Genomic DNA, 14,114 nt, shown 5'->3' with positions numbered 1-14,114 from the left:
GGGTTGGGGGAACGAGGGGTGCAAGGAGGGTGAGGGGACCTCTCACAGGGCACCTGTCCCCATGGCATGGGGGACCCTCCTGCACCCCAAGATCTGGCCTTTGCTCAGCACAACCCCCCCCCCAGTCACTGCCCCTGCGAAAGGGCGTTGTGGGGAGCGAAAGATGCTGCTGGCACTCGCTGAGCACTTTGGGTATCACAAAACTCACCTCTGCAGTGCCTGCCCTGGAAGCAGGGTTATCTCTGGCTGATGAACCCCGGGGCTGTAAATGTGCCCCTTAATTTGGGGTGTAGCTGTGCTTAGCGACTGTTACCAACTAGGAGCAAGTTTATAGCAGCCCGTCCACCTGGCTGCACTAATACACGCTATTTAGTTTCCCTGATAACATCCCTGTGTAAACCCAATGAGCGTGTTAGGGTCCCTATCCAGGCACGTGGGGTCACACCAGCCTGCAAGACCAGTTCAGCTCTAGGGCCAAGGCAGGGAAGCCGGGCCTGGCCGCGATGTCCAGGAGCACCTGAGATTTGTCCCTTTGCAGCGGGAGAGCTGGGCTCTTCGGGTCACTGCCGGGGTGATCGCACAGGCCACTTGTGCAGCACCAAAATGACCGCAGGCCTGGGATCATTAACCATAGACATGTGTTGACTTAATCATTACCAGCACATTTACACTTGCAAAAAAAAGCCGTTCCCCTCTCCTTCCTCAGTGGAGACCTGGCCTGGATTGGTGGCTCTTCTGCCCACGCTGGCCCAGCCCAGCACCAGCTCCGCTCCTGGGTTAAAAGAAAAAAACAACTTGTGAAAAATCAGATTTGAAAGCATCTTGGTGGAAACTGGTCTGTACGTGGAGGTCCCTCCATGTAGTTCATGCAATGGTGCCCAGAGGACCCTTTTGGGACCACTCTGACTTAAGCAAGTCAAAACTCATTTAAAGGAAATGATAATGTTTCAACAGTTACTTTTGTCCCTAATTAGACAAACCCATCAATGCCTCATGCTCTGCATGGAGCACGACGGCTGGAGGCACTCCAGCAAGTGGCAGCATCTCCTCTCAGCAGCTTCCAAGCGAAGCTGATGCTTAGCGTGCTCATTAACGAAGGAGAGCAAAATATTTCTGCAAAACACAAAGTTCCTGTAGCAAACTTGACTTTCTGTGGGAGCTGAATTTCTGCTGGAAAACTGTTACAGCAGAAAATTCCCCATCAGCTGTAAATTGTGGTATTGATTTGGGCTGTAAAATGCTCAATTTCAGAGTTGTGAGGTTCAACTGAAAATTCTGAGTGTGAAACAGGAGCAGCACTAATCAGGCAGCCAGATGCAAAGTCACAGGTAGAGACACGGAGCGTGCTGGCTGCAGGACAGCCCGTACTCCAACAGCAGCGACTTGCTCAAGGGCTTACAGGACAGAGCAACCATGGCCACATGGCTGCGGACCCCGCTGGCACGTCTCGCCAAGCAAGGAAGCTGTTCCCAAACAATTTGATTTGAAATAATATTTCTGTGCTCTGTTCCAGAGCCCCAGCGAAGCGAGAGGCTGCTTTTGGCTTTGCTGTAGGCGATACGAGGCATTGGGAGCCCTGGGTTGGTGTCCCTCTGCCTGGGATCTCAAGCAGATCACTTAGTCTGTCTGTGCCTCGGTTTCCCCAACTGCAAGCTGAGGGTTACACTCGTGTTTGGGAGGAAAAGAGCAGGTTCTCGGGACACGGGGATGCTGGTCTGCAGGCTGCCCCCGGGCAGGAGGTGCCGGCAGGACGCAGCCCCTCTCCGCTGCGATGTGGGATGCCACTAGCTGCCGACTCCTCATGGCCGAGCTGGCCTGGCCCCACCGGGCGCCGGTTTCATTAGGGGACCCGCTCACGTCCCAGGGACCTTTCCCACGTTGGGCCTGTCACACTGAATTACCGCTCCGCTTCTCAGCACTGCGCTCAATAGTCCGAGCCAGCTCCAAACAAAGTCCTTCTCCTCCCCGCTAATCCCCCTCGACTCAGGTAATTAATAAAACAAAGCGGCTGCTCTTCCCCGCCAGCAGCGAGGAGCGGGAGTGGGTCCAGGGTCTATTAACGGCTCCTGGCTGCAGGCTCCCCAACGGCCGAGGGGCTACGACAAGCCTGGGAGGAGGGGAGGGGGCCAGGGCAGAGCATCCTTGGCTGCCGAATTCACCCCGTGGGGTCGAAGATGCTGGCTGCTGTAGAGGAGCAACACAAGGGCTGGTCCTGCCAGGAGGACAGTTGCGCTGCTGCCCCTTCAGCTGGTCCTTCCAAGCCAGGGCATATTTCCAAACAGCTCCCTGGGATTTTTTTGGAGATGGTCAGCGGGACCAGCAAGGCCTCGCGCACCCCCAGTTGTTTCAAGGGACTATTTGTGGCTTCCCAGCATCACAGTCCTGCCAGCATCTTTCCGAGCACTCATGTGTCCAACCCCCCAAGTCGCCTGGCACCCGTTGCCAACCTCCACCCCGGCCACACTACGCTGCATCCCCTAACGACCACATCCCGCTCTCCCAATTAGCAGAGACATCCTCTGGTGACAGAAGCCTCCGAAGCCCAGCGAGGACTGAGTTTTGCCAGGTCAGTCTGGCTCTGAAGACACCCAGGCAGAGCTGTCAGTGGCTCAGTGGAGAGCGTGCAGCGCGGGGAAAGCGCAGGCAGCAGGCGCAGGGATCGGTGCTGGGTGGAAAACAAAGACCCTGCTGGAAAGAAGCTGGTCTTTTCATGTGTTTTAAGCACAATTCAAGTACCAAGCCCCCTTCAGACAAAAGGCTTGCAATCTGAGCTGAGCACAGAAATCCAATCCCAAGGGCGAAGAGAGAACCTGGCCTTGCTTAATTCAACGCCCCAGCACTTTACTTGTCATTCTTTAAGGGGGAGATGGGCTTGACACACCTCAGTTTTGTTCCTTGCTTGCTCTTCAGGGTTTGCAGTACAGGGGGGAATCACCTGCAAAAAGCCTCCAGCCATTTGTCTCTCCTGAGCCCCTGCCCCCATCTGGTTTCTGAAGCAGAGGAGCCAGGCAGGAAAAGTTTGAAATTTCAAGTGAAAATCTTCTGTTCCAGAGTGGGAAGAACGCAGCCCAGAGCTGTGCAATGCAGCAGCCTGGGGGAAACCCCAAATCAGCAGAGGTCCTTGGGCTTGTGACCTGGCTCTGAACCTCTTCTCTATGCAAAAACCAGCGTTTCAGTTTCTCGGCAGGGGACAGAGCATCAGCGTTTTTCCTGTGCTGAGACCAGGGCCAGGAGACTACGCAGACCTGTATTTTTCTCATCTGTTTTGCAGGGCAGACTGGTTCCTTCTGGACAGCCGGACGGTTCGCCACACTGCCATTGGCTTGTTCTGCTGTGGGGTCTCAGTCTACCTAACAGGCAAGTGCTCATTTCCCACCAGCACAGCCCAGTAGGGACCATGCGTTTTCAGCCCAGACCATACATCTTGCACTGGTTGCTGAGTGCTTGTGAGCTGCTGAGTTTCTACTTCAGCATCAGGTTTGTTTTGCAAATGACTTTGCCACTCATTCCTGTAGTGCTAACTTTCTGTTCTCAGTGACCAGCCCTCACGAGGGCTCCTCTGGCCTGAATTTTGCAGGTCAAATGCGTCGCTTTAGTCCTTCTGGTTCCTCAAGACGTTCTGCACTCTCCTCTCCTTCCAGCTCTTGCCATCTACATGCTGCTGCTGTTTGAACTGGAGGCCGGCATTGCCAGTGCTTGTATTCTCTCCTCCGGCATCATCGTCCTGCTGATCACGGTGACGCACGCCTTGGTACGGGCTTCCCAGGTTTCACGCCGCACCCGCTCTGAGGTCTCTCACACCCTGTATGAGAACGACTCTGCCCAGCACGGTGAATCCTCCACCAGCGATTTGAACAACAAAAACGTGGCTACGCCCCGGCCCCGGCCCGAGATCCACCGGGAATTTTCCTTCCCTCCTTTCCTGGAGCGCAAATCCCAGCTGGGCTCTCCAGCCAGCAGCAACCTCACCTCCTCGGGTAGCCCTGGGCTTCGCTCCGAGAAGGAGAGCTACAACCTGCCCCGAACGCACAGGACGCTGTCGGCAGAGTCAGGCCTGCTGCAGGCACAGAGCAAGCCCTGGAACGGCGTCACGCAGGAGATGAGGAACGTCCTGTCACGCAAACCTGGAGCCTCGGGCAAGGACTCGACTCTGGTGTGAGTGGAAACGGGACCTTTTCTCCCCGTCTCGTCCCAGGGGAGCTGCAGGCACCAGGGCCGAGATTTGCATCTCTATTTAGAGCTTAAAATAGGTCATATCTCACCAGAGCAGGGGGATGGCTGCTTTTCCACCCTCTGCCCTCCTGCCTGGGGGTTTGTGCAGCCACTGCCTCACGCTCTTTGCTTCTTGTACTGAGAAGATGCCACCTCCACTCAAAGCCAAAAGCCCTCGGCTGCCTGCCTTGAGCCCCCAGCCGCTCCTGCCACCTGTGACACTGCTGGCACTTGCCACCCCATGAACCAGGACCGCGTTGACAGGGCAGCAGCTGGCAGTGACCCGTGCAGGACCCCCACAGCTGTCCCAACGGCAGCGAAGGAAGCGGAACACGTGGGTGAGAAGAAGCAAGCGGACCTTGTCCATGAGCAGACCTACCCTCTTTCTCCAGCAGATTCCAGCTGATCTCTCCAGCTGTCTGTACCACCCTGCTCTTCCCCTGCCTCCTTCCTCCCTCCTCCATCCCCAGGAGCCAGCACTACACCGAGACAGTTCATACAACTGACCCAGCATGCCTTCCTCACAGCATGTAGCCAGGCAGGTGTAAGAAACCGAGGGAGGCGATGGAGGAGCTACAAGCGAGATGGAGCCAGAGCAGTCTGCAAGCTGCAGAGGGTGGGTTTGGGGTGGCAGAGAGCCTGCTGCTTGCTCACCAGCACGTCCACCCTCTGAGCAGGACACAGCTAGCTAAGCAGGGTCTTAGCAGGGAAAGGGGCTGTGCTGGGGCAGCCCCAGGGCCCTGGCTTTGCTCAGTGGTAGAGGAACCTCTCTGGGGATTCCTTGGGTGCCACCAGAAGAGTGCCAATTGTTGAGGCTGAGGTCCAGGAAGGGGTTTGCATCGGCACTGCCAGTCTTCTGCTGTATGCAGGGCAGAAAGCGCAAGTACTAAAGGCAGCAGCTGTTTCTGTGAAACACAAGCAGGTTTAGCTCACTCTGTCCTTGTGCCGACAAACACCTTGCTGGTTACTCGCAGCCCCGTTCTCTGTCAACCCTGTCCAGGCCCAGAGCAGCAGCACACTTGGTTCTTCCCCAATTCCTTATCATTCAGCAACCAGTAAAGCATTTCAGGGAGTGAAGGGAGGCCACCGATCCAGATTCCCTCTCACCTCCCGTGCTATTATCCTGAAAGACACCTGTTATCCTAAGCACAGTGCAATTTCTTTGGAAACTGAGCTTCGCACTGCTTTGATCCCTGCATCCTTGGTAAATTCTTCAGCAGAACAGAACTGCTGGTTCCAGGAGAGATTAACACTGAAGTTGCATCCTTTTTAAAGTGACCTCCAAAGCTGTGCGTACAGCTCTGTTTCCCACTGCTTGACAGGGGATGAAGAAAGTCCTTTTTTTTGTTGTTTTTTTGAAGAACAGGACAGTTTCTTTTTTCACTTGAAAGGCTCCAACTCTGCATGTCTTTGTTTTGCTCCATGCCCTTTGAAACACACAGAGCCAGCAGGCTCCAAGACCCCCCAGCCCGAGGCGAGCAACAGGGGAAGGTTTTAGACAGAACTTTCTTGTTTTTCCTTTTTATTATTGTTCTCACTAAAACCAAATTCAGCAACTCCCTGGCACACACATAAAAAGCTCTCCTTGCAGAATGCCTCCTGAACAAAGCTGAAGTGTGCCTACATTACATCTTTACACAGTCATCTACAAAATACTGAAAGCAAGACCTAGTTTTTCTGAGATATTTCTGTGGCCAAGAGGTAGAGAGAAAAATGCCTCATAGCAGTGTGCCATCAAAAAGAACTGGAAAGGACAAATGCAGAACCACCCAATTTCTCTTTTGCAGAGTGCTGTGGAAAGGGACAACTGCTCCCCAAAGCAACCCCCAAAGGCAGTCCTGACCCCAGTGGCAGGATTTGCCTGCTCAGGTGCAGCACCTTGTTACTGGGAACGGAGAGGCAGGCAGAGGCCTCTGTGCAGCTTCACAGATTGAGCAGATGGTTTCTCACTCCTCCCCATGGCTGAAGAACATAGAGCTGGGCTGGAGAAGGCAGCAGAGGACGGCCAGTCTTGTCAGAAATCAGGAACTGGCTGGAGGATTCTTGGCTTGTGGGGCAACAGTGCTGTAAAAAGAAAGAGACAGTCACGTCCATCAGGCAGGCAGGACACCAGCAGCCGTAAGAATGTGAAGAACCAGGGGCTCCCTTAAATAAAATCTCACTGCTTGCAGCACGAATGCAGCTTAGACAAGAACACCTTTCAGCGTGCTGCGCAGACTATGGAACAGCACACACCAGCCCCTGGGGGGCGTCAAGACAGCAATCTTCACAGCCACACCACCGCAAAAAACACTAAAAATGCTGCACAGAGTGTGACACTGCTATGGGGGCAACTGGGAAAATACAGAACCTGAACCAGAAGTGTCTATGGCAGAGTCATTCTGCAGAGACAGAGGCTCTCAGTTCGCTGTGGTAGTTTTATCAGGGATGAGCATTTGGGAATTTTCTCACTCCTACCCAGACTCCAATACTAACACTGTTCTCAGGAGAGACAAACACACTAGACTCAGACGATCTGCTGGAAGATATTTTAGTAGCTGTAGTTCAGCTGCAAACATACAAAAATGTATCATCGTTCTGCTACCACTTGTCTCTGTGGGACTCTGCCCCAAAAGAGCCACATACATGAGAGATCAGCACCAAATGCAGCCTCTCACCTACTCCATCTCAGTAGCATTATCTTACTCCAAATGCCTTTGACACAAGAAAGATTTAATGTATTACACAACCAAACATCCTTTTTTAAATAAGGAAATAAATTATTTTCCAGTTACCCTTTGGTAAACAAGATTATTTCCTTCCCAGTAAAGAAAGCCAGAAGATCACTGGAAGGCAAGCAGCATGCTCTTTCAAATAATAGTCTAGAATCATATTACCGAGACAACTGCTTGGCGTATTTGCACTGGGCTGCATTACATCACCAAAGCCTCTGCGAGCCAGAACGGTCACTCAGATAAATAGGCAGTGTCACATCCCCTTGCTACCTGCGGCCCTGAGCAGCATTCAGCTGATCCTTCATGGCTATGGCGTGTTTGAGCAGGCTGTCAATGCTCTTGAAGTACACGCTGCTGTCAGTCATGTTCTTTATGGCACTGAAAGAAGAGAGAGGGGTGGAGGGAGAGGGAGGACTGGTTAGTATTTCCAAAGGCTTCGTGGTTTTAGAGCACACACGCCCTGACAGAAAGGACTGTTAATAAGGAAGCTCAAGTTTATGCATCTTCACACATACTAGCTAGCTGGTGCGTGGATTTACTGCAGGACAGCAGCAGGTCTGCACTGCACACAGAACCGGGGAAGAGCCGACACACTTATCAAAGTGAAGCCCCTGAGATTCATGGTAACGGTTCAGAGAGCACTGCCTCGCACCCTCACACCCCCACCCTGACTAAGCTCTCTCCCTGACTTACACCAGGGAGGCGTCAGGGAAGCGCAGGCAGCCTCTGCTTTGTTTCTATCACAACACCTCCGCCTGCGAACACAACCCTCCTGCTTGGAGGAGTATCTTGTACCTGCAGGCATACTCCACTGTGTAGATGGCTCCTTGGCTTTGCTCCTCCCAGCTCTGCATGTCGGACTGAAAGAGAAGAGAAAAGAAGGCGGCATCATTAGGCATGCACTGGACAGATGCAGCAGCGCAGCCCACAGCAATACGCTCTGCCAGCCCTGCCCAAACAAGGGCTCTGGCTGCTTTTCACTGGAAATTGCATTTGGATTCCGTCTCCCGCTTGACAGCCTGTGACGCACTCCGGGCTCCGGGTGCCACGCACTAGCATTTAAAAGAAACATTTATTTTGTGTATTTCTGGAAAGGCTACTAGTTCAGGCCAACACTTTGGATACTCTGGCAAAATTCCCCTTGTTTTTAGATGTTTTAGGCCACGAGTCAGCCGAGAGCCACGGTCAGTCAGGCTGCTAGCAACCAGTGACTGCGCCGAGTGCAACAGACCAGCTGGATGTTTCAGAGTACTCGGATCTGCCAGTGTGTCTGGCCCAGCAGGCAGCCAGGATCTGAACTAACACAGCTCCTGCAGAGTTCGTTCCTTAGTCCTTCATGCAAAACCAGGTAAAAGTTTCTTTCACAGCATGGAAAGTTCTCGTTTCATTAGACCTGCCATTCATAAACATTTTTGCAGCCGCAAGCATCCCTGTCCTCCAGCCTGCTCTGGCATCTGATCCCAAGGAGCAGTCAGCACTGTGCCCTTCCTTTCACGAGCTGGAAGGAGCACTGTAAACTCCACACAAACTCAAGCAGCACTGCATGCAGCCAGTTCTGGCATGGGACATAATTGTACGCTGTAGCTCCAAGGAAAGGGAAAACCAAACAAATACACAAATCACAATGAAAGCGCAGCTGAATTCAGAGGTGTAGCTCAATAGAAAACTCTTTCAAAAGTCCTTAAGTAGTTTGGGCACTCTTTAAAATATATTCTCATGGGAGCTAATTTTCCAGTCTATTCTGCTGGGTCTTGTTACAAGCCAGAGGAAAGGGGCTCTTTCTGTGAGTGAAGGAGGTCGGGTAGGAGCTTGGACGGCATCCAAAATCACTTCTGCTGTTCAAAGCCTCCCCTACATCAGGACACTTGACCACATAGCTTTAAACTACAAAAGAAACAAGCCTCTACATGCAATGCTCTAGGCAGTTCTCTGCAGGAGAGGGTCCTTCGACCCAGGACTCACAACCCCGCAGAGACTGAGCTCATCCCAGAGTCCAATCGTGTTTTACACAACTGTATCTGTTGCTGGGAACAAGCTTCGCATGCAGAGGCAGCTGCAAAAGATGCAGAAACTTGCCTGCAGCTCCTCACTCCGCTCTCTCCAAGAGGTGCCAGATGATCTTTAACAATGATTTAGGCCCCGACATGGCACTGACTCAGTCGTATGTGTCACAGCCACTTGCCTGTGGTCCTGCTGTTTCTGAGCACCAGTAGATTTTAATCATTTCCCAGTATCAGAGCCAGTGATGTCTGTTCCCAGCATTCCCACCACTTCCTGGGATTTTCATGTCCTTAATTAGGAACAAGAGCCCTTCCCTAGAGCTCCTCACTTCTTAATCTTTTCTTGATGTCCTTTCTTGAAATTCCCAGGACATGCCCTTGGATGCAGTTTAAGAACTAAAACCAGCTATTAATATACAATAGCACTAATGATATATTACTGTTGCTTGGAAGTAAATTAATGAGGAGATGTAAGTTCTCAAAAGACCAGGCGAAATCCAGAAAGGCTGCTCTGGGTGGAGCGGGGCTTAGCAGCGCAGCTACAACGCGCAGAGGCAGTGAGGGCCTTGCATCACGCTGTATCTTATCTGGGAGGTGGTAAATCTGCTTGGAGAGTTTGAGATGGTGAGGAAGGTATTAAGATTATTGTTTTATCAAATCATACAAAGTTGCTTGTTGTAGAGGCATGGAGGTGACCTTCTCCTTGCAGAAACTTTTCTCCCAGCTCCCTCCCTCCCAATTTTTCCTAGGTTTAATCCCCTTGGAATTTCAAAGGCTGCATCTCAGGAGAACTCAGCCAGCCAGAGATGGAGCTGCTGCATGGCTGAAGGAAAGTGGAAAACGCCAATAAATCCTGTCTCCATTATACATTACTTACATCTTGGGACTAATTTACCTGAAAACAGATCCACACAGAATGTTTCTTTTTCTTCTCTTCTGTTCTGAAGAATTAAAACCACCTCACTTTAATGCCTTTGCTCTGATTTAGATAAAATCTGACAGCGTTTTCATGGTGCACAGCCTGCTGACACCCTCCTGTTCCAGTCTCTAGCCACAAAGCCGATGGGCTCTGGCAGAGCCACCCAAAATATCCATCCCCATCTAACTGAATGCTCTGCTGTGACGATGGCCCTGTCAGGGCCCTGAGCACACCCCTCTCTCCCAGGGTTTGGCTGTCTGGGCTCAAGGGCTTGACAGGCCCAGCCTGTGCACTGCAAACAGGAAGGCCTGAAACTGGGATAAAATGAGAGTGGGATCAAGAACAGTGGAAAAAACCTGGCCACAAGCCCACTACCGGCAGCCTGGCAGCACAGTCAGGACACTGGCCTAATGGAGTTATGTTTAAGTCTCTCAGTTCCTACCAGGGACTGGTTACCAGCAGGGAGGAGAGCATGTTCCCAAACATGATGCTGCAGCCTTGGAACAAAATGAACTCAGGAGCTGACAAGGCTGGAGGAAAAGTCACTAGCAGCAGCTCTGGATCTGCTGTTGTTCCAGCTGCCACAAATAATTTTCTTTCCATTTTCTCCTAGCTCTTGCCACATCAGTGCACCATTAAACACACAGTCACTAACCAGAAAGGCAGTTAAGAAGCTGGAAGTGCCCAAGCAGTGGGCAAAAAGAAATGGACGTAAACAGCAGCACTTCTGAGCAAGCATCAGGAAACGTTTTTGAACACTAAAGAGGCAAACAGGTACTGGGGTGGCACTGGGGCAGTGCCCTGGGGCAAAGGGCACTGCATGGTCGGTTCAGCTTTGTCCTGACTTGCACCATTACTGCAGGGAGCACAGAGAACTCTTCCTCGTGTACAAAGGCCACCACTGCCCCAACTGGGGCTAGTGGCCAGGGCAGGAGGGAGGTTGCAAGGCTGAACATGAAAGCATCAAAGACCAAATGTATTTGATGCTTGTGATGGCTGCAGTCACAGGGGGGACGCAGGGTCCTTGTATTTGTTGCTGGCATCCACAGGACAGCGTGACCTCCTTTCTCATAGGAACAAAGTGGAAAACAGCAGCAATTTTGGCTACAAAAGAGAATTCTCTTGGATGGCTGCAGCTAGGAAATGAACTTAGATGAGCCAGAGAGGTCACAGAACACTGCGGGTAACCATGATGAGCATGCCGAGCAGGGAAAATGAGAGAATCAAAGGTTTTCAGAGATCTTGCCCAGCATAAACCCTGCTGCCTAACAACATGCTCTGTGTCCAGTGCCTTCGCTCAGCTGTCACTTCCATTAGCGCTTCCGCACTGCCCCTCGCTCTCATCCCTGTTATGCACTGTTCAGTGATGGAAACTGATCTCTTCCCTCTGCATGACTTGTCATACAATTTGCTCAATTTCCTTTTGTTCAGGACACATTCCCTGAAACTGGGACTATCTTGATTAAATGAAAGCAAGTGACAGCTCAGGAATAATATTACAAACCTGCCTCCTGCATGCCAGTGATGCAATCGCATCAGCATGTGCTATACATACATATACATCTCTATATGCCTACCATTGCACACAGACACGTATATAAAACGTTAATAAATAATTGAATAATAAAGTGTCACAATCCAGGTTAATTTGGAAACCAGGGCTGTAAAGCAAAGGTGAAAAATGGGGCCTGACAGTGCATTAGCATAGACATGAAGCAGTAATCTATTCATGAGACATCACTCCTAATGAATCATGACTGGCAGAAGAGGGAGAAGGACAACAAGGCCGGCATTAAAGTGTCTGTGCTCCGTGCTCTGGAGGAAAGTAGGAACACAGCTGTGAGATGCGATTCATTATCCTGCTTTCCCTCATGCGGGCTCTTCGCACTTGTTTCTTCACGCTCCCCCTTCCCTCCTCTCACCCTCCCCTTTATTTTATGTAGGAAATAAAAATCTCGCAGCATAGGCAGGGGGAATAAGATTTAACATCTCCCTCCTTCTTGTACAAAAGAGACTACTCATTTTTCTTTGTCTCCACATGAGTCCAGCCGTATGAGCATGGGGTTGGGGTCGGACTCTCCAGCTTTTTTCCTCAGGTCCGCAGGTAAATTTGCAACATCCCCTCATCCCCTCCAGTTCAGACCGAGCCGGGGTGCCGCAGCACCTTGCACCCCGATAGCCAATTTCCTCCCTCCTTCCCGCTCCCCCCTCCCAGGGAGGTGAAACAGGGATGACGTGCCAAGTCAGGAAAACATTTTGTGCCCAACTGTGTCACAGCTCTGGAGTCCAAAGCAAAGCACGACTCACCTTGTGCTGTGCAAGCTCTGGAAGGGATCTCCGCACGTGCTCCTGCAGCCGGTACAGTGCCACGGAGGGCTCGTTGGCCAGGACGTACATGCTCTCTGTGAATTTGTCCGTAACTGCAACAAGAAAAACAACAGAGTTATGGAAAACAGGGAGCAACAGAGGTGAAGGCGGGATTGGAAAGGCTGCCCTGGAGCGCTGGTCCCGTCCCCAACACAGCTATGAAGAGACCAGAGCAAAATCCCACATATTTTTTTATAACTAGTCTGTTGAGAAGGATGTGAAAGCAAAATCCCACTAAACAGGCAGTTCTGTTTCCACTCTCCCCATAACAGCATCTGCAGCCAGCGATGAGCTTGCCTCCAGCCACAGACAGACCAGCCCGAGATGTCACCACCTCCACGGTCCCCTACGAGCTCTGGTTGTTCTGGTTTCAGGGACCACTTGGGTTATGCCCATCATTGGGCCCTTTCTGACCAGCTTGGAGTGGGCCAGGAGATGAGCAGAGCCCAGCAGAGGCCTGGCTCCCATTCCTGTGCCTGCAGCCACCCCATCCACCTGGGAATGCCGGCATCTCCCGGTCTGGAGGTTCCCTGTCTCTGTACCAGCTGTTCGGGTTTGTCTCTGCTCAGAGCCCCGAGCTCTCCTGCATGTCAGCCACCCTCCGCTGCAGGGTCCTTCTGTTCCTCCCCTCCAGACACTTCCCCCAGGTGACATCCTAAAAATGTCCCTGAAGGAGACACAGTGGCTGCAGACCAGGGCTCAGGAAGCTTTGGTGCCGTTCCAAGCTGCCTGCTGAGCTGCTTCCCCTCCCTCCAGCCCTCTCATCCTGGCCCAACCTCCATCCGGACTACCCTCCACACAGGAACACCTTTTCAGCTGGTGGTTTGCACAGCTACATCACAGCTCTGATCTCTCTTTCCCTCCAGGTTTGCAAGGAGAACAGTGACAGCTCTTAATAATTAAGAGACACAAAAATCAGAGATGGTTTCATTGTTCATAGTGGGGGGCTGAATCAGGGAGCGTTTTCACCAGGCTGAAGCGGAGCACCTTTCAGCTTCTGCATAATTTTCTATTTTAAGGATAAGGATTCTCTCTTCCTCCTTTCAGAGCTTTTGTTTCAGTGACAGCTGCTCACATACCCCAGTTCTGTAACATCGGCAGACACGCCGAGCCTTCAGAATGCAAATGGGAATGAATGCAAAACTTCACAGGAATAATTATACCCACCTGGGACAGACACAGCTGCTGTCCGTCTGTCCTGACACGAGTAATTCCACAGACCCTCGCAGTGGGGCAGGTAAAGAGCGGACGTGTCAGGAGAGGAGGACACAGGGCAGCTCCCCACAGCAAGGCCAGGGTCCGAGGGGCCGGGGGGACCCACAGGGGCTCCACCAGTCCCGAACTGTCGGGGCAGGTCGTCCCCTGCCCCGTCACGACCTCCAGTTCCCCATCGTGACTAACCTCGCGGTGCCTTTCCGGGCCCTGCTGTCACTGCGGTGCCCTGCCACCACCCACCCTGTCGCAACTCGCCCCGCCGCCGTCGTACCTTTCTCTCTCACGACCCGCAGGGCCTCTGTCGCGACTCCTGCTGTCGCCGCAGGGCCCTGTCGCGCCCGCGCCCTGTCACGACACCCGGCGTCCTGTCGCCACCGGCCAATTCAGACCCTCAGAGCCCTGCGGCGACCGATCCCGCGGCTGCCGGCCCCCACCGAGCCGCCGTTCGCCCGACCACCCCCGCCGGCCCCGGCCCAGCTCCCACCTTTCTTCACCTTCAGCTGCATCTCGGGCTCCTCCATCCCGCCCCACCGCCTCTTCCGCTTCCGCCGGCGCCGGCCAAAACCGCCCCGGCTGGAAACAGCGGCGGCGCCTCACCCCGCTGCGCAAACGGTCCCGGCTGGAAACATCGCCCCAACGCCACCGTTCCGCCTCAGCCCCCCCCCAGCCCCGGCTGAGTGTTCCAGG

At 52.7% G+C, this 14,114-nt stretch overlaps 2 protein-coding genes across 5 annotated transcripts in view; one reads left to right on the top strand and one right to left on the bottom strand.

Annotated features, from left to right (window-relative positions):
- The window catches only part of TMEM221 (transmembrane protein 221), a 6,845-nt gene extending 2,686 nt beyond the window's left edge, over positions 1-4,159 (top strand). Inside the window, exons 2-3 of the mRNA XM_010563309.1 lie at positions 3,272-3,357; positions 3,642-4,159. Of these exons, the coding sequence (XP_010561611.1) occupies positions 3,272-3,357; positions 3,642-4,159 (604 nt within the window). The remainder of the gene's footprint in view (positions 1-3,271; positions 3,358-3,641) is intronic.
- A 1,558-nt stretch (positions 4,160-5,717) lies between these two features.
- On the bottom strand, positions 5,718-13,972 carry MEF2BNB (MEF2B neighbor). 4 transcript variants are annotated; one of them, XM_010563215.1, is made up of 5 exons: positions 13,912-13,972; positions 12,153-12,265; positions 7,722-7,786; positions 7,194-7,304; positions 5,718-6,276 (listed from the first exon to the last, which is right to left on the bottom strand). In XM_010563215.1, the coding sequence occupies exons 1-5, from the start codon at positions 13,946-13,948 to the stop codon at positions 6,234-6,236; spliced, it is 369 nt and encodes a 122-aa protein (XP_010561517.1). In that variant the 5' UTR covers positions 13,949-13,972; the 3' UTR covers positions 5,718-6,233. The 4 variants fall into 4 exon arrangements, with proteins under 4 accessions (XP_010561517.1, XP_010561518.1, XP_010561519.1 ...); XM_010563216.1 differs by having other exon boundaries at positions 7,197-7,304; XM_010563217.1 differs by having other exon boundaries at positions 7,197-7,304; positions 13,922-13,968.
- Positions 13,973-14,114: the final 142 nt, after the last annotated feature.

The sequence above is a fragment of the Haliaeetus leucocephalus genome, unplaced genomic scaffold (genome assembly GCF_000737465.1).
Source record: "Haliaeetus leucocephalus isolate CR32 unplaced genomic scaffold, Haliaeetus_leucocephalus-4.0 Scaffold164, whole genome shotgun sequence".
Lineage (NCBI taxonomy): Eukaryota > Metazoa > Chordata > Aves > Accipitriformes > Accipitridae > Haliaeetus > Haliaeetus leucocephalus.
Note: the sequence above shows the minus strand (reverse complement) of the source record. Positions and strands in the feature narration are given on the sequence as shown.